This window comes from Eleutherodactylus coqui, chromosome 6 (assembly GCF_035609145.1).
Source record: "Eleutherodactylus coqui strain aEleCoq1 chromosome 6, aEleCoq1.hap1, whole genome shotgun sequence".
Classification (NCBI taxonomy): Eukaryota; Metazoa; Chordata; class Amphibia; order Anura; family Eleutherodactylidae; genus Eleutherodactylus; species Eleutherodactylus coqui.
Window position 1 is genome coordinate 83232464 of NC_089842.1, and position 18460 is coordinate 83250923.

The window sequence follows — 18460 nt, forward strand, 5'->3', positions numbered from 1 at the left end:
ATGCGAAACCAAAATTACATGAGCTTTTTCACTTCCCACGCCCCTGACTCCTGCCAAAGTCAGAGCTCACAGCGCTGATACCCCCCTACTGACTTATCCTCCGGCGCATGTGCAGTGCAGTGGTGAAGCTAAGTCGTCTGAACTTTGCTTTCTGTTCTGGAAGATGAGCCAGGATAAGGGTGCAGTGCTTGCACGAGACTTTAGCACTGGAGCGCTGTTGTCGGCAGAGGAAGGGGTGCTGCAAGTGAATGAAGAGGTCAGGTTTTCAAAATGACATGCAGACTTGGAGCTAGAAGGGTGCTGCCTCCTTGCACATTTGCTTATCGAATACTCTGCAACAAAAGTAAGATTTGAGAGATTTGGCTTATGGCTCAATTTAACTAAAAAAGTGTACGTTGTGCTGCAGTTTTGCTGATTTACCCTGTGGGGACATCTTAGCTACTGATATGCTGGTGACAGGTTCCCTTTAAAGAGATGTACAGTATTTCACATTGATGAAACCTTGATAGGCTACCGATGATAATGAGATGACTGCTGACTGTACACAGCTGGAAGGTGAGTTGCCAAAAAACAGAAGCATCAGTCTATTTTGTGTTCTCCACTGGTTAGTATAAAAACTGAAATATTTTAGGAATTTTTATAAAATAATTATATATCTTTAAATAGGCTAATTGTTCAAACTGGATTTACATGAAATGTCAGAAAATAGAAGATCCCTTTAAATCCTTGAAAACTCCTTTAAGAGTTTTCCATACAGAGAAGGGAATATTTTTTAAAAATCTGTAGTTGTAAAGACACCAGCTGGACACTAGGTGGCACATCTGGGCTTTACCTACAGTAGTCACCCTTCTTGGGTGCTATCAGTGTCTGCCAGTACTCACATACCTCAGTACTTACAGTAGGCTTGGATTTTGTAACAACCAGATAGTCCAATGAACAAATATATGAAGCAAAGAACCATGCTGGCAGGTAATACTAAATTAGGAGCTCATGACAGATAACAGGAACAGGGTGGCGACAGGCATCAGATGATGAATGATGATAGTCAGCTAATAGAGCAGATGGGTGAAGGAAACAAAAATAACCTGATGATACCTAACCCAGGGGCGTACCTAAGGGCTCAGGGGCCCGGGTGCAAAAGTTCAGCTCCGGCCCCCTCACCCCGGGCTTCCACCCCACACTCCCCCGTACCCATATCTAGAACGTGCTGCAAACATGAACTAGCATCTTGGCGTAATCTTTCCAAACATGACGCATTTCCTGCACATGAAAATTTGTTTGTAGCCCCACAGGCCACTCTCACACACACCGCTTTTTACCGCTATTAGCACAGTGTCCCGAGCGCCGTACTAACCGCGGTACAACACTCCCATTGATTTTAATGAGCTTACTCAAATCTGCGCTGTAACGCGGTGTCCCTATCGCTGTGATTTTGAGGAGCTGTCTGTTCTACTTTTGCGTTTTCACGGTTTTTAACACACCTCCTCACCCATCACAATGATGGGGTGCATTAAGCGCTGTCAAACCCTGTAACCTGTGTCCGAAAACACTGCTTGAAATTCCGGTAAAAATACCATGATTACAAGCTGCGTTTTCTGAACACGTGTGTGAGAGCGGCCTTAGCAGGGGTCAGGTTTTTGCTGTACTTTATAAAGAAAAACACATAAAAAACCTGCATGCAGTATTTAAAGACCACGTACGTTATTAAGGAGCTGCGGACACAGTAATTACTGCATGCGGTTTAGATGTGTTTTTTTATTGTGTGTAAAGTGTGAATACAGTAAATCCAGGGAGATGTATAACTTATACCAGAGATAGATAGATAGATAGATAGATAGATAGATAGATAGATAGATAGATAGATAGATAGATAGATAGATAGATAGATATGGGATAGATAGATATGGGATAGATAGATATGATATAGATTTACTTTGTGTGATGTATAACATATTAGATAGATAGATAGATAGATAGATAGATAGATAGATAGATAGATAGATAGATAGATAGATAGATAGATAGATGGAGAGATAGATAGATAGATGGAGAGATAGACCTTGGGGCCCCCTTAGCGCAGGGGCAGGGTTGCCATGGCGACCCCAGCAACCCCTGACGCTACGCCTATGACCTAACCCTAAATCTAGCTCTACCTAAACTTTTTGCAAAGGAAAAATGAAGAAAGACATTTCCTTTTCCCTCTTGCAAAAGGCCGTGTTATTTCTTAATTGTTTATTACAATTGTGTTTCTTTTTTTTTTCTTTTTTTTGTCTTTTTGGCTCGAAATCTTATTGCACTTGTTTTTTTTCTCTCTTGTCTGTTATTTTACCGGACTGAGATTTTGAACTTCAAGAATACCTTATGATTGGTTTCAATTATGCAGCATAACATACTACTACCCCTTGTGTTATAGATATACCACAGAGGAAGGTCTTTTGACCAAAACATCTAGTGCAGCTATTCTAACAAACTATGCATTAATTATATTATTTAAGTATATAACTAATACTCTATAATTCTATAATATGATAAAATTCAAATGAACTTGGTGTTATACAATAAAGCAAACTATTTGCAAATCTTCAAGAATGCTGCTGATTTCCTTTATAATACTGAACTAGAAGCAAGACATGGTGGATACAAGCAAGGACAAGGAAAAACAAGTTACAAGGCTAGAAGCAAAGATGCGAGCAGACAACCAAAAGAGTGAACTGTACTGACAAGAAATAAAGTTAGGTAGAACCAATATAAGTAGACACTTACAAGGAATCACAAGCCTAGACTAGGAACAAGGTACTATAAGCATAAAAGAAATACTGGACTTTAAGCAGCAACCCACTGAAGGAAGTAAGGAATATTTAAAGGGGTTGTCCCGCGAAACAAAGTTGGGGTATACACTTCTGTATGGCCATATTAATGCACTTTGTAATGTACATTGTGCATTAATTATGAGCCATACAGAAGTTATTCACTTACCTGTTCCGTTGCTGGCGTCCTCGTCTCCATGGTGCCGTCTAATTTTCAGCGTCTAATCGCCCGATTAGACGCGCTTGCGCAGTCCGGTCTTCTCCCTTCTGAATGGGGCCGCTCGTGCCAGAGAGCTGCTCCTCATAGCTCCGACCCGTCACGTGTGCCGATTCCAGCCAATCAGGAGGCTGGAATCGGCAATGGACCGCACAGAAGACCTGCGGTCCACCGAGGGTGAAGATCCCGACGGCCATCTTCGCAAGGTAAGTAAGAAGTCACCGGAGCGCGGGGATTCGGGTAAGTACTATCCGGTTTTTTTTTTTAAACCCCTGCATCGGGTTTGTCTCACGCCGAACGGGGGGGCTATTGAAAAAAAAAACAAACCCGTTTCGGCGTGGGACAACCCCTTTAAGGAGAGGCTAGCTAAAGAAGAACTGTTCCCCAATAGGGTTGTAATAGTGTGTTCAGCTCACTCACTAATGTATCAGTTGTGGGATAGTTGCACAGTAACTGCCCCATCAACAAGCTAAAAGACAGGAGATGATGACTAAGCAGGAGAATTGCTGTTGATTATAACAGTAGTGCAAGCATGTTCAAAATCCTCCTGTTCTCTGCATAGGTCATTAGGCCGTTCACTTAAGGCTTTTTCAAGCCTGAAGGGAATAGATCTCAAGAAACCATGTTTAAAATCTTGGCCCATAAAAACGTAAATGATTGGATTGATGCAACTATTGAGGCAAGCCAGGTTGATGATAATATTATTTATTATATGGAGATGAAGGTAGTATAATTTACACTGGGGTGTTAGTGGCCAGATGTAATAAGGAAACCAGCAGATAAAGAAACACACTATAACAGCAGTGATGATCCTGTAGGGCCTCTGTGATCTCTGGGGTCTCCCTCTTTGTCTAAGTTTGAGGAAAATAGTAACATAACTAATCAAGATGACAAGAAAAGGAATGGCAAACATTGTAGATAACCTGAGCAGTTGGATGATCTGTTTCATCCCATCAGGATCGTATTTATAGCCATAGAAAGAACACCATTCACTTACATCATTAAAATGGAATATGTATAAGTAAAACAGTAAACCAGTAAGAAGTAAACTGAACACCCAAATGATTGCAGCACTGATTTTCACTAGTTTACTGGTCCTATGAATTTTTGCCCAAAAAGGCCACATGACCGATATACAGCGATCAATACTCATGGCTGTCAAGAGAAGAACACTGGCATTCATGTTTATACCAAACAGAAAAATGCTCAGTAGGCATAAAAGACCTCCTATGTCTGAGTCAATGTAACCCCACTCTGCTATTTTCAGAGGAAGAGATGCACAGCATAGGAAGTCTGCAATGGCCAGATTAAGGAACCACGTGGCACTGATTGTCTTCTTCATCCTGAATCCGGCAATCCAGATGACTAATCCATTACCAATAGTCCCAAGAACAAAAATAATGCTGTATAAAGGAATTGATATCTCGTGTATAATGTCTGCTTCATCACTTAAATCGTTGTAGCTAGGCGGAATACTTGTCTCGTAGTCTTTGTAAGATGACCTTAGAAGATATGATAAGGTAGAAGTTAGGTATATGAAGGCTTTGTAAAATGGGGTATACACGGTAAACAGGGAGGAAAAAACAAGGTAAAGTCACATTGTGCTGCTTGGTCATCCCACCCCACTCCATGCCTCATTTTTAATTTTATTTTGACCAGTAAGGCACTTTTGCCAGTTTCCTCTTTAACATCTTTGCAATCCCTTTAACCCCTTAAGGACATGGCCTATTTTGGGGAGAGAAAACGCATCAATTCTGCCATTGATTTTTTTAAAGCATTAATGATGCAGCATAACTGACAATACATTGTTTTCTGCGGGCCAGTACGTTTACAACGATACCAAAATTCTTATATTTTTTTTTAGAGGTTTTTCCACTTTTTTGCAATCAAACCCCCTTTTTTGGATTTTTTTTTTTTAAATCGTTGTGTTTAAAGTCCTATAACTTTATTTTTCCATGTACAGAGCTCTGTGAGGGCTTATTTTTGCGAGACAAGCTGTAATTTTTATCAGTACCATTTTGGAGTACATGCAACTTTTTTGATCACTTTTATTGCATTTTTTGGGAGGCAAAATACTAAAAATTACATTTTTTAGCATTTTTTTACGCTTTTTGCCATGCAGGATAAAAGCATGCTCAACTTATTGTACGTGTTGTTAGGGACATGATGATACCAAATGTGGGATTTTTTGGATTTTTGTATGCTAATATGGGAAAAAGCCACCCAAAAGGCTTTTTTTACATTTTTTTTGTGCATTTTATTATCTTTTTTATACACCTTTTGCATCTCTTTGGGGGACTTACACAATACCACCTCCAGTCGCTATAATAAGGCATTGCAGGACTTCTCTCCTTCAATGCCTTATCGCTTATTAAAACGATTATAGACAATGGTAATACAGGACACCTGTAGGTAGCGTCCTGTTACCATGGCAACCTGCCGGGCTCCCTGCAATTACATCTGTGAACCCTTACCATGCAGCAATCTACATAGATTGCGGCAGTAAAGGGGTTAACAGCGGGAGTCCGGCTCCCGCCACCGGATAGTGCAAGATTGCTTATGATCTCACGCTAGCCACATGACGTAAGGGTACTTCCAGTTGCGGGAAGTACCCCACCTCCAGGACGTACCCTTACATCATATGGAGGGAAGGGGTTAAAGAGAATGAACCTTATACGGGTTGACTCTGGCAGAGAGAAAGGTTTATGGGGTCAAGCTGAGCTGGACCTCTCTTTTGCAGTCATGTTCTTCTAGGTCAAGTACTTTCTTACTTGAAAATTCTGCCATTTTTTCATATACTATAGGAAGACTTACTAAAGACCTGATGACAGTTTTTAGTAGCAGTGAGATGGAGAAAGATGCACCAATGCTATTAAGAGGGAAGAATTGTGTATAAATAAAAAGTTTCAATTTTTTTAGGCAAATGAGGCATGTAGTAAAGTGCATCAAATTTTGCAACCTTTTACTGACATAATTTTTCCAACAAGGCATCCACAAATTGCCCTCTATATGTTTTAATTGCTTAGCATTTTCAAGATCTGTGATGTCATTGACAGAGAGCATACATAAAGCCGCCTGCAGACGAGCGGGTCGGATCCGTCAGCGAGAATTCTCGGCGCGGGACCCGACCCGAGAGCCTGCAGAGACGAGCGCGTACTCACCCGCGCCTGGCGGCCCTGCCTCTTTCATGTGCCGGCTGCGGCGCAGCCGGCGCATGCGCAGACCGGAGCCAGCGGCAGGGTGAGCCCCGCACAAAAATAGGACATGCCGCGGTTTGTTTGCCGCGCGAGATTTCACACGGCCAAACCGCGGCCGTCTGCATAGGAGTGCGTATTATAATGCACTCCTATGCAAACTCTCAGTGGCGGAAATCCCGCGGGAAATAACACCGCGGGATTTCCGCCCGTGTGCAGGCAGCCTAACTACAAGAAAACCCACGCAGATCTAATATTCCTGATAGCAGAGAGTTTGGTATATTGGGTGATGACTAGACATCATAGTAAAGAACAAAGCTATGGTCAGGACAGGAAAAGTTCAGAGAAACTGGGTACACAGTAAGACGGTCAAACCAGGAATCAAGCACATACTAAAACAGCTTAACTTGGATCACTGGGAACCTCTTGACTCAAGTACCTTTCAGTGTGGGAGGATGCCTTAAATAATCAGGAAAGCAACTGGTTAGGCTGGAGATAGTAAAGCTGGGTACGTGCACTGGCCTTTTAAGAGGTGAGTTGAGCATATACGCATGCCCTTCTGGCAGAGGAAACTACCAGGAGCACAGAGTGGCATCTGCCACATAGCAAACTAGGATGCCAATGGTGGTAATAGGTAGAATGGGAGGCGAAGAGAAGCACTGATGGCCATACCAAGTACACAGATTTAGGCTGCATTCAGACGAACGTATATCGGCTCGGTTTTCACGCAGAGCCGATATACGTTGTCCTTGTGTGCAGGGGGAGGAGGATGGAAGAGCCAGGAGCAGGAACTGAGCTCCTGCCCCCTCTCCGCCCCTCTGCACTATTTGCAATGGGGAGAGGCGGGGCTAATTCGCAGAACTTAGCCCCGCCCCGGACCGCCTCTCACCATTGCAAATAGTGCAGAGGGGGTGGAGAGGAGGCAGAGAGGGGGCGGGAGCTCAGTGCCTGCTCCTGGCTCTTCCATCCTCCCCCCCCCCCCCTGCACACGAGGACAACGTATATCGGCTCGGCGTGAAAACCGAGCCGATATACGTTCGTCTGAATGCAGCCTTATGTTGCTGATATGTCTTTATTGGGTTGTCTACACTGATACTGTATCTTTTAACAAACCTTCTGCCAGAAAATATAGAGAAGTTAAAATACAAAGAATGTTAGAACTTTTAATTATGTCCTATTATATACGTTTGCTTTATTTATGCTACTGCATTCAATTTCCTGAAGTGCCACCACAAGAGAAATGCTGATTCAATTAATTGTGTAATTGCCGCACTGGCCAATCAAAGCAGCGTGTAGTCATGCACAGTGTCTATCAGATCATCAGAGAACTCGTACGGCCATGTTACGTGTGCTGCTGGGATCTGTAGTTCTAGGCTTCCTAGCAGCACAGCTCCACAGGAGGTGGAGGGTTAATTGATTGAACTGGCTGGGTGTGGTACTTCCTGCTAGCCAATCCCCTGGATCTGTGCTCACATATAAACCCAGCTCATGGTCAGTCTCTGTATGGCCCCTAAGGTGAGCAGTCATGAATGCTTGTCTGGTGAGGTTTGCAGTGTGATCTGGTTTATATCTGTTTCTATGTTTAAATTCTATCAGTTTTGTGTTAGCTTGCTGTGTGACCTGCAATCTGTGTAATGTGCTGTTGCAGCATGCTGTGTGAACTCTGTCCAGTTCTGCAGGACTCCTGGTAAGTGTAGGGACTAGCAGTATAACCAGGAGCCGTGAAGTGGCCTGCTAGCTTCCACATATTGTACAACATGTCAACTAATACCTGGTATTTATATTCAGCTTCCTATCTGTTACTAGTTGTTGCATGTTGTATGCAGTGTATTCTGAGTCTGTCATGTGGCATGTGAATGCATCCTGTTCTGGTGCGTGGCTCCTAGGATCAGCTAGGGCCCAGATCCGAAGACCGCTGGGCTGCCCTTATTGGGGCAATGTCCCCGCTTAGGTAGGGCCAGGTCTACCTCTTTATAGCCAGGGCCAGTTGCATGAATCCTGTGTGTCCCCCTTTGGCCATGATCGTGTGGGCCCTGTGCTTTTCCTGCCCACACGATCGTAACAGGCCATCTTTGTTTCAGGACCAAAGGGGTTGTTTTCAAATGCAGTAAGAAGGTCCATATAAGGCTGTGTTCACACCTCTGTTATGATTATTAGCAAACCATGTTGCAGTACCTTATCCATTGCATGATGGACCCTGGCTTATAATGTGGTCCGACACGACCAGATTCTATGTTTGCTATCCACGTTGATGGAATTTACAAAGGAGCCGCCAATGTAGATGTAACTAAAGCCTTTCATTATTTTGATTAATTTTAATTTCTTTTTTACATTGGTTAATAAAGACTGAGGAATATAAACATACTTATAGTTGTAATCCAGAGTTATGGCGGGTAAATTCAGGCTTAAATCAGCAGCATCCATTCTTATTGTTGACCTAAAAGAACAATAAATAAAAAACAAAAAAATAATAATTTAATTATCACAACAGTAGAAGATGGTGTCATTGTACATTTAGCTGCACTGTACACTGTGTATACTATCTACATTATGATGACAAAAGTATTGGGACACACATGGAAGGTGATATAATTCAATATTATTCAGTACAGTGTTGGGCCACCTTTGGCCTCAATGACTATAGTAACCCTTGATTATAGGCATGATTTCCATCAAATTCCGCTGAATGTCTGGAGGAATTTGCCTCTATTCCTGGAGCAGAGCTTCAGATAGTGATGCGGACATGATGGGCATTTCAGCATGCACGGATTTGGCATTCTAGTTCATTCCAAAGATGCTCGATGGGATTAAGACCTGGACTTTGAGCTGGCCAATAAAGTTTCCAGACATTCTACTCCTCAACATTGCATGCTGAATGATATGGTGCTTGGTAGAGATGAGCGAGCACCAAAATGCTCGGGTGCTTGTTACTCGAGACGAACTTTTCGCGATGCTCGAGGGTTTGTTTCGAGTAACGAACCCCATTGAAGTCAATGGGCGACCCGAGCATTTTTGTATATCGCCGATGCTCGCTAAGGTTTTCATTTGTGAAAATCTGGGCAATTCAAGAAAGTGATAGGAACGACACAGCAACGGATAGGGCAGGCGAGGGGCAACATGTTGGGCTGCATCTCAAGTTCACAGGTCCCACTATTAAGCCACAATAGCGGCAAGAGTGCCCCCCCCCAAACAACTTTTACTTCTGAAAAGCCCTCATTAGCAATGCATACCTTAGCTAAGCACCATACTACCTCCAACAAAGCACAATCACTGCCTGCATGACACTCCGCTGCCACTTCTCCTGGGTTACATGCTGACCAACCCCCCCCCCCCCCACGACCCAGTGTCCACAGCGCACACCAAACTGTTCCTGCCCAGCCTTCAGCTGCCCTCATGCCACACCACCCTCATGTCTATTTATAAGTGCGTCTGCCAGAGGAACCGCAGGCACACACTGCAGAGGGTTGGCACGGCTAGGCAGCGACCCTCTTTAAAAGGGGCGGGGAGATAGCCCACAATGCTGTACAGAAGCAATGAGAAATCCAATCCTGTGCCACCTCCATCTGGAGCTGCACACGTGGGCATAGCAATGGGGAACCTATGTGCCACACACTATTCATTCTGTCAAGGTGTCTGCATGCCCCAGTCAGACCGCATTTTTTTATAAATAGTCAGACAGGTACAACTGGGAATCCCCAACTCCGCAATGGGAATTCCGTGTGCACCCACAGCATGGGTGGCTCCCTGGAACCCACCCGCTGTACATAAATATATCCCATTGCAGTACCCTGGACAGCAGAGCTAACGTCAGATGAAATGCAGGTGGGCTTCGGCCCACACTGCATGCCCCAGTCAGACTGGGGTTCTTTAGAAGTGGACACAGATGCATTTACAACTCCCTGTGGACCCACAGCATGGGTGGGTGCCAGGAAGCCAGCGGCGGTAAATAAAAATATCCCATTGCATTGCCCATCACAGCTGAGGTAGTAATGTCATGTTTAATGCAGGTGGGCTTCGGCCCACACTGCATGCCCCAGTCAGACTGGGGTTCTTTAGAAGTGAACACAGATGCATTTACAACTCCCTGTGGACCCACAGAATGGGTGGGTGCCAGGAAGCCACCGGCGGTACATAAAAATATCCCATTGCATTGCCCATCACAGCTGAGGTAATAATGTCATGTTTAATGCAGGTGGGCTTCGGCCCACACTGCATGCCCCAGTCAGACTGGGGTTCTTTAGAAGTGGACACATGTAGTTACAACTCCCTGTGGACCCACAGCATGGGTGGCTCCCTGGAACCCACCGGCGGTACATAAAAATATCCCATTGCATTGCCCATCACAGCTGATGTAACGTCAGCTGTAATGGAGGTGGGCTAAAAATTAATTTGATTACACTGTAGGCGAGGGCCCCCAAAAATTGGTGTATCAACAGTACTAATGTACCTCTGAAAAATTGCCCATGCCCAACCAAGAGGGCAGGTGAAACCCATTAATCGCTTTGGTTAATGTGGCTTAATTGGTAACTAGGCCAGGAGGCAGCCCAGTTAAAATAAAAATTGGTTGAGGTGAAAGTTTCAATGCTTTAATGAGCATTGAAACGTATAAAAATTGTTTAGAAAAATTATACGACTGAGCCTTGTGGCGTGATTATGTGAGGTTTCAGGAGGAGGAGCAGGAGGAGGAGGAGGAATATTATACACAGATTGATGAAGCTAAAAGGTCCACGTTTTTGATGGGGATACAGAACGATGATTCCATCCGCGGGTGCAGCCTACGTATTGCTTAGGTATCGCTGCTGTCCGCTGGTGGAGAAGAGAAGTCTGGGGAAATCCAGGCTTTGTTCATCTTGATGAGTGTAAGCCTGTCGGCACTGTCGGTTGACAGGTGGGTACGCTTATCTGTGATGATTCCCCCAGCCGCACTAAACACCCTCTCTGACAAGACGCTAGTCGCAGGACAAGCAAGCACCTCCAGGGCATACAGCGCTAGTTCAGGCCACGTGTCCAGCTTCGACACCCAGTAGTTGTAGGGGGCAGAGGCGTCACGGAGGACGGTCGTGTGATCGGCTAAGTACTCCCTCACCATTCTTTTACAGTGCTCCCGCCGACTCAGCCGTGACTGGGGAGCGGTGACACAGTCTTGCTGGGGAGCCATAAAGCAGTCAAGGGCCTTAAAGAGTGTTGTCCTGCCTGTGCTGTACATGCTGCCTGATCTCCGCGCCTCCCCTGCTACCTGGCCCTCGGAACTGTGCCTTCGGTCACTAGCGCTGTCGTATGGGAATTTTACCATCAGTTTGTCCACCAGGGTCCTGTGGTATAGCAACACTCTCGAACCCCTTTCCTCTTCAGGTATGAGAGTGGAAAGGTTCTCCTTATACCGTGGGTCGAGCAGTGTGTACACCCAGTAATCCGTAGTGGCCAGAATGCGTGTAACGCGAGGGCCACGAGAAAGGCATCCTAACATGAAGTCAGCCATGTGTGCCAGGGTACCTGTACGCAACACATGGCTGTATTCACTAGGAAGATCACTTTCAGGATCCTCCTCCTCCTCCTCAGGCCATACACGCTGAAAGGATGACAGGCAAGCAGCATGTGTACCCTCACCAGTGGGCCAAGCTGTCTCTTCTCCCTCCTCCTCATCATCTTCCTCCTCCTCCTCCTCCTCCTCCTCACCGTGCTGAGATATAGACAGGAGGGTGCTCTGACTAACCAGCGACATACTGTCTTCCCCCGGCTCTGTTTCCGAGCGCAAAGCGTCTGCCTTTATGCTTTGCAGGGAACTTCTCAAGAGGCATAGCAGAGGAATGGTGACGCTAATGATTGCAGCATCGCCGCTCACCACCTGGGTAGACTCCTCAAAGTTTCCAAGGACCTGGCAGATGGCTGCCAACCAGGCCCACTCTTCTGAAAATAATTGAGGAGGCTGACTCCCACTGCGCCGCCCATGTTGGAGTTGGTATTCCACTATAGCTCTACGCTGCTCATAGAGCCTGGCCAACATGTGGAGCGTAGAGTTCCACCGTGTGGGCACGTCGCACAGCAGTCGGTGCACTGGCAGATGAAACCGATGTTGCAGGGTGCGCAGGGTGGCAGCGTCCGTGTGGGACTTGCGGAAATGTGCGCAGAGCCGGCGCACCTTTCCGAGCAGGTCTGACAAGCGTGGGTAGCTTTTCAGAAAGCGCTGAACCACCAAATTAAAGACGTGGGCCAGGCATGGCACGTGCGTGAGGCTGCTGAGCTGCAGAGCTGCCACCAGGTTACGGCCGTTGTCACACACGACCATGCCCGGTTGGAGGCTCAGCGGCGCAAGCCAGCGGTCGGTCTGCTCTGTCAGACCCTGCAGCAGTTCGTGGGCCATGTGCCTCTTATCTCCTAAGCTGAGTAGTTTCAGCACGGCCTGCTGACGCTTGCCCACCGCTGTGCTGCCACGCCGCGCGACACCGACTGCTGGCGACGTGCTGCTGCTGACACATCTTGATTGCGAGACAGAGGTTGCGTTGGAGGAGGAGGAGGAGGAGGGTGGTTTAGTGGAGGAAGCATACACCGCCGCAGATACCACCACCGAGCTGTGGCCCGCAATTCTGGGGGTGGGTAGAACGTGAGCGGTTCCAGGCTCTGACTCTGTCCCAGCCTCCACTAAATTCACCCAATGTGCCGTCAGGGAGATATAGTGGCCCTGCCCACCTGTGCTTCTCCACGTGTCCGTTGTTAAGTGGACCTTGGCAGTAACCGCGTTGGTGAGGGCGCGTACAATGTTGTGGGAGACGTGGTCGTGCAGGGCTGGGACGGCACATCGGGAAAAATAGTGGCGACTGGGAACTGAGTAGCGCGGGGCCGCCGCCGCCATCATGCTTTTGAAGGACTCCGTTTCCACAACCCTATACGGCAGCATCTCCAGGCTGATAAATTTGGCTACGTGCATGTTTAACGCTTGAGCGTGCGGGTGCGTGGCGGCGTACTTGCGCTTGCGCTCAAACACTTGCGCTAGCGACGGCTGGACGGTGTGCTGACAGACATTGGTGGATGGGGCCGAGGACAGCGGAGGTGAGGGTGTGGGTTCAGGCCAGGATACGGTAGTGCCTGTGTCCTCAGAGCGGGGTTGGATCTCAGTGGCAGGTTGGGGCACAGGGGAAGAGGCAGCGGTGCAAACCGGAGGCGGTGAACGGCCTTCGTCCCACCTTGTGGGGTGCTTGGCCATCATATGTCTGAGCATGCTGGTGGTGGTGAGGCTGGTGGTGGTGGCTCCCCGGCTGATCTTGGCGCGACAAAGGTTGCACACCACTGTTCGTCGGTCGTCTGCACTCTCAGTGAAAAACTGCCAGACCTTTGAGCACCTCGGCCTCTGCAGGGTGGCATGGCGCGAGGGGGCGCTTTAGGAAACAGTTGGTGGATTATTCGGTCTGGCCCTGCCTCTACCCCTGGACACCGCAACCTGCCCTGCTGCTGCCCTTGCCTCCCCCTCTGAAGACCTGTCCTCAGTAGACGTAGCAAACCAGGTGGGGTCAGTCACCTCATTGTCCTGCTGCTCTTCCTCACAATCCTCGGTGCGCTCCTCCCTCGGACTTAATGCCCTTACTACTACCTCACTGATAGACAACTGTGTCTCATCGTCATCGGCCTCCTCACCCACTGAAAGGTCTTGAGACAGTTGCCGGAAGTCCCCAGCCTCATCCCCCGGACCCCGGGAACTTTGCAATGGTTGGGCATCAGTCACGATAAACTCCTCTAGTGGGAGAGGAACCACTGCTGCCCAATCTGAGCAGGGGCCCGAGAACAGTTCCTGGGAGTCTTCCCGCTCCTCAGAATGTCTCATTTTCATGGAGTGAGGAGGCTGGGAGGAAGGAGGAGCAGCAGCCAGAGGATTCTGAGTTGCAGCAGTGGACGGCGCAGAACTGTGGGTGGACGATAGGTTGCTGGAAGCACTTTCTGCCATCCACGACAGGACCTGCTCACACTGCTCATTTTCTAATAAAGGTCTACCGCGTGGACCCATTAAATGTGCTATGAATGTGGGGACGCCAGAAACGTGCCTCTCTCCTAATCCCGCAGCAGTCAGCTGCGATACACCTGGATCAGGAGCTTGGCCTGTGCCCACACCCGGACTAGGGCCTCCGCGTCCTCGGCCGCGCCCACGTACTCTAGGCCTACCCCTACCCCTCAGCATGCTGTATTACCAGGAATGCAGAAACACAACACTGTAATTAAATGTGCCGCTTATTGGCCTGTGGTTGGAGGCTGACTTTGCTTACGGAACGCCAGGAAATAATTTGCCGCAAGCCTGCTGTAACACTTAGCTGGCTGCGTATTTATCTGTAGAACTACTACACCCAGCAGACACGGACCCAGAACACTGAGCAGAGTGACAGGCAGGCCAAATAGATTTTTTTTCAAGATTTTTTTCAAAAGGACCACTGCGTATATTCAATCTATAATATATGTCTTCTGGCCCTGCCTACACAATTCTGTCCCTGATGTGTGTGTCACGGAACTGCAGTGTTGCGCTGTTATTAACTGCAACAGACCGGTGATTTCAGAGCCAGGAAATAATTTGGCGCAAGGCTGCTGTAACACTTAGCTGGCTGCGTATTTATTTGGAGAAATACTACCCCCAGCAGACACGAACCCAGAACACTGAGCAGAGTGACAGGCAGGCCAAATAGATTTTTTCCAAATATTTTTTTCAAAAGGACCACTGCGTATATTCAATCTATAATATATGTCTTCTGGCCCTGCCTACACAATTCTATCCCTGGAGTATTACTGCAGGGCGCAATGCTCTGCACGGCCGATATACCAAAAAAAAAAAATGTGCAACACTGCTAAAAGCAGCCTCCACAGTACTGCACATGGTTAGATGTGGCCCTAAGAAGGACCGTTGGGGTTCTTGAAGCCTACAATAACTCCTAACGCTCTCCCTGCCTCCACACTTCTGTCCCTGGACTATTACTGCAGGGCGCAATGCTCTGCACGGCCGATATACCAAAAAAAAAAATGTGCAACACTGCTAAAAGCAGCCTCCACAGTACTGCACACGGTTAGATGTGGCCCTAAGAACGACCGTTGGGGTTCTTGAAGCCTACACTAACTCCTAACACTCTCCCTACAGCAGCTCCAACACGATACCACTCTCCCTCAGCTATCTCACAACGCATCTGAGGCGAGCCGCGGGAGGGGCCGATTTTTATACTCGGGTGACACCTGATCTCCCCAGCCACTCACTGCAGGGGGGGTGGTATAGGGCTTGAACGTCGCAGGGGGAAGTTGTAATGACTTCCCTGTCTTTCAATTGGCCAGAAAAGCGCGCTAACGTCTCAGAGAGGAAAGTGAAAGTAACCCGAACATCGCGTGGTACTCGTTACGAGTAACAAGCATCTCGAACACGCTAATACTCGAACGAGTATCAAGCTCGGACGAGTACGTTCGCTCATCTCTAATAATTACAGATGTCGCAGACTTTAACTGGAGATGTAATGTGTTACAATAACTTTTTGCACCACGGCTTATTTACCCTCCTAATTGCTCTACAAGGTGTTTTGTTATGTTAAAGAGATTTTCTGTGGAAAAAATTAAAAAGGGTTAGAATAACGAGAAATTGAATACTTTTAAAGGATCACTCTGGTGATTTTTAAAATTCATTCATTATGTAGCTATCCCGCCAGTATATATAAGTAAGCTAGTATTATCTTGGTTGATTATTTTTTTCTGTCTGAAACTCCCAGACTCTTTTTTTTCCTCAGATGGTCATGTGGTCCCAAATCTGACCAGCTCAGATCTACTTTGAGTTATGTATTCTTTTTTTAGTTAGATTCTTAGTTTACCTCACTGGCGTACATATAGGGGGCGCTGGGGGTGCAATTGCGACCCGGCCCCTAAGCCCCTGGGGGCCCAGGGGGCTTACTTTCCACCACACTGACTGACTGCACTTACTTCCACTAATGTCTCTGTGCAGGCAGGCAGCTTCTCCTGCACATCGGCACTTCCTCCCGGACCTCTGCTCAGACCCCTCCCCCATCTGGTTCTCCAGCACTAAGATCATCAGAGGGGAGGAGTCTGAGGGGAGGTCTGGGAGACAGCGCCGATGTGCAGGAGAAGCTGCCTGCCCACGCAGAGACCATAGTGAAAGTAAGAGCAGTCAGTGAGAGGAAACATCCTCCTGTGTGATGGGGGAGAACGAGCAGTGTTCAGTATGATTAAGAGGGGGGGGGGGATCCTGTGTGATGGGGAGTGGGGGGGAAACGAGGGGTGTTCTGTGTGTGATGGGATGTGGGGGCAAGTAAGGGGTGTTCTATGTGATGTGGAGTGGGGGGGGACGAGGGGTGTTCTGTGTGTGATGGGGAGTGGGGGGGAAGTGAGGGGTGTTCTGTGTGTGATGGGGAGTGGGGGGGGGGAAGTGAGGGGTGTTCTGTGTGATATGGAGTGGGGGAGAACGAGGGGTGTTCTGTGTGTGATGGGGAGTGGGGGGGACGAGGGGTGTTCTGTGTGATATGGAGTGGGGGGGGGGGGAACGAGGGGTGTTCTGTGTGTGATGGGGAGTGGGGGAAGTGAGGTATTCTGTGTGCGATGGGGAGTGGGGGAAACGAGGGGTGTTCTGTGTGTGATGGGGAGTGGGGGAAGTGAGAGGTATTCTGTGTGCGATGGGGAGTGGGGGGAATGAGGGGTGTTCTGTGTGTGATGGGGAGTGGGGGGAATGAGGGGTGTACTGTGTGTGATGGGGAGTGGGGGCAAGTCAGGGGTGTTCTATGTGATGTGGAGTGGGGGGGAAACTTGGGGTGTTCTGTGTGTGATGGGGAGTGGGGGAAGCAAGGGGTTTTCTGCAGAATGGTGGCTGAAAAAAGCCCTAATGGTGGTCTGGGCCGGCTAGAGATGAAAAAAGTGACGATCACCAGCGATCACTGGAGGTAACTGCACGGTAATCACTATCAGCAACCCAGCACCTGACTGCACTATTAGAGGTATGCTAGAACTGAGCTGCTGTTTTGGTGACTGAGGGCTCAATGCCACAGCCATAAGTGTACAACACTGTGGGAGACCACCAGCATGTCACACATTTCCCAGTCATGCATGCTGCCAGCAGGGACCGCATATGGCTTTGTGTGGCACTGCGCATGAACAGTGGGATTTTTTATTTTAATTCCCCACTCTGTTTAGAGTGACAATGCGTATGGAAACAATGTATTGTGTATGGGCAGTGAATCATACAAGTGTACAGGGCTCACGTTGCGTGGTACGCAGCGTAAGAGAGCATGCTGGGATTTATTTCTTTTGCATATCTACACGCAGTCCATTGGCTTTCACTGACTCCGTTCACTGCGCACCACATGTGTGTGCACGCAACGCATGCATAATACGCGGTGAAAACCCGGTCGTGGACATGAGCCCTAACATGTTATAAAAGTTAGTTTATGCTGTCTCTATTGTATATATTATTATTATGCTGTCTCCAATGAATGTGTATGTATGTATATATATATAATGGCTGATATACCCAGCTTCGCCCAAGTTATTTTGGTACTGGTGTCTATCTGGTATTCACACGGAAAATCTTATGAAGTCGTGGTTACTTTAGAGATACCGAGAAAAAAATATGTTCACCATTTTGCATGGTTCTTTGCGTTACCCAGGAAACACCACGTGGAGGTAACTATGTGACATTTCCTTTATATAAAATGACATCAGGAAGTGAGAGAATTAGATTACGTACGTAAAATTTGGAAGCTAATTGTTTTGCGCTTAGAATTGAACAATCGAGTTGGGACCCATTAGCTTTTCCTATTTATGACATAATCAATGCCCGTTCCAAATTTCACATTTCTATGACACAGGAAAGTGAGAGAATTACATTCTGTACATAAAATTTGGATGCTAATTCTTTTGCGCTTAGGATTTAATAATCGAGTTGGGACCTATTAACTTCTTCTATTTATGACATAATCAATGCTCGTGCCAAATTTCACGTTTCTATTACACCAAGAAGTGAGAGAATTAGATTTTGTACGTAAAATTTGGACGCTAATTCTTTTGCGCATAGAGTTGAATAATCGAGTTGGGACCTATTCGCTTTTCCTATTTATGACATAATCAATGCTCGTGCCAAATTTTAAGTTTCTATGACATTGGGAAGTGAGAGATTTAGATTATGTATGTAAAATTTCGACGCCGATTCTTTTGCACTAGAATTGAATAATCGAGTTGGGACCCAATTACTTTTCCTATTTTGGAGATAATCTAGGCTTGTGCCA

At 47.1% G+C, this 18460-nt stretch overlaps 2 protein-coding genes across 2 annotated transcripts in view; both read right to left on the reverse strand.

The window, feature by feature from the left end:
- Nucleotides 1–18460, reverse strand: part of LOC136631374 (formyl peptide receptor 2-like) — a 239019-nt gene that overhangs the window by 123762 nt on the left and 96797 nt on the right. The window lies entirely within an intron of this gene.
- LOC136633627 (formyl peptide receptor 2-like) overlaps nt 3515–18460 on the reverse strand; it is a 55579-nt gene continuing 40633 nt past the window's right edge. The window contains exons 2-3 of the mRNA XM_066609386.1: nt 8584–8655; nt 3515–4526 (exon numbers count right to left, since the gene is read on the reverse strand). Coding sequence (XP_066465483.1) covers nt 3515–4526; nt 8584–8642 — 1071 coding nt within the window. The 5' untranslated portion in view covers nt 8643–8655. The remainder of the gene's footprint in view (nt 4527–8583; nt 8656–18460) is intronic.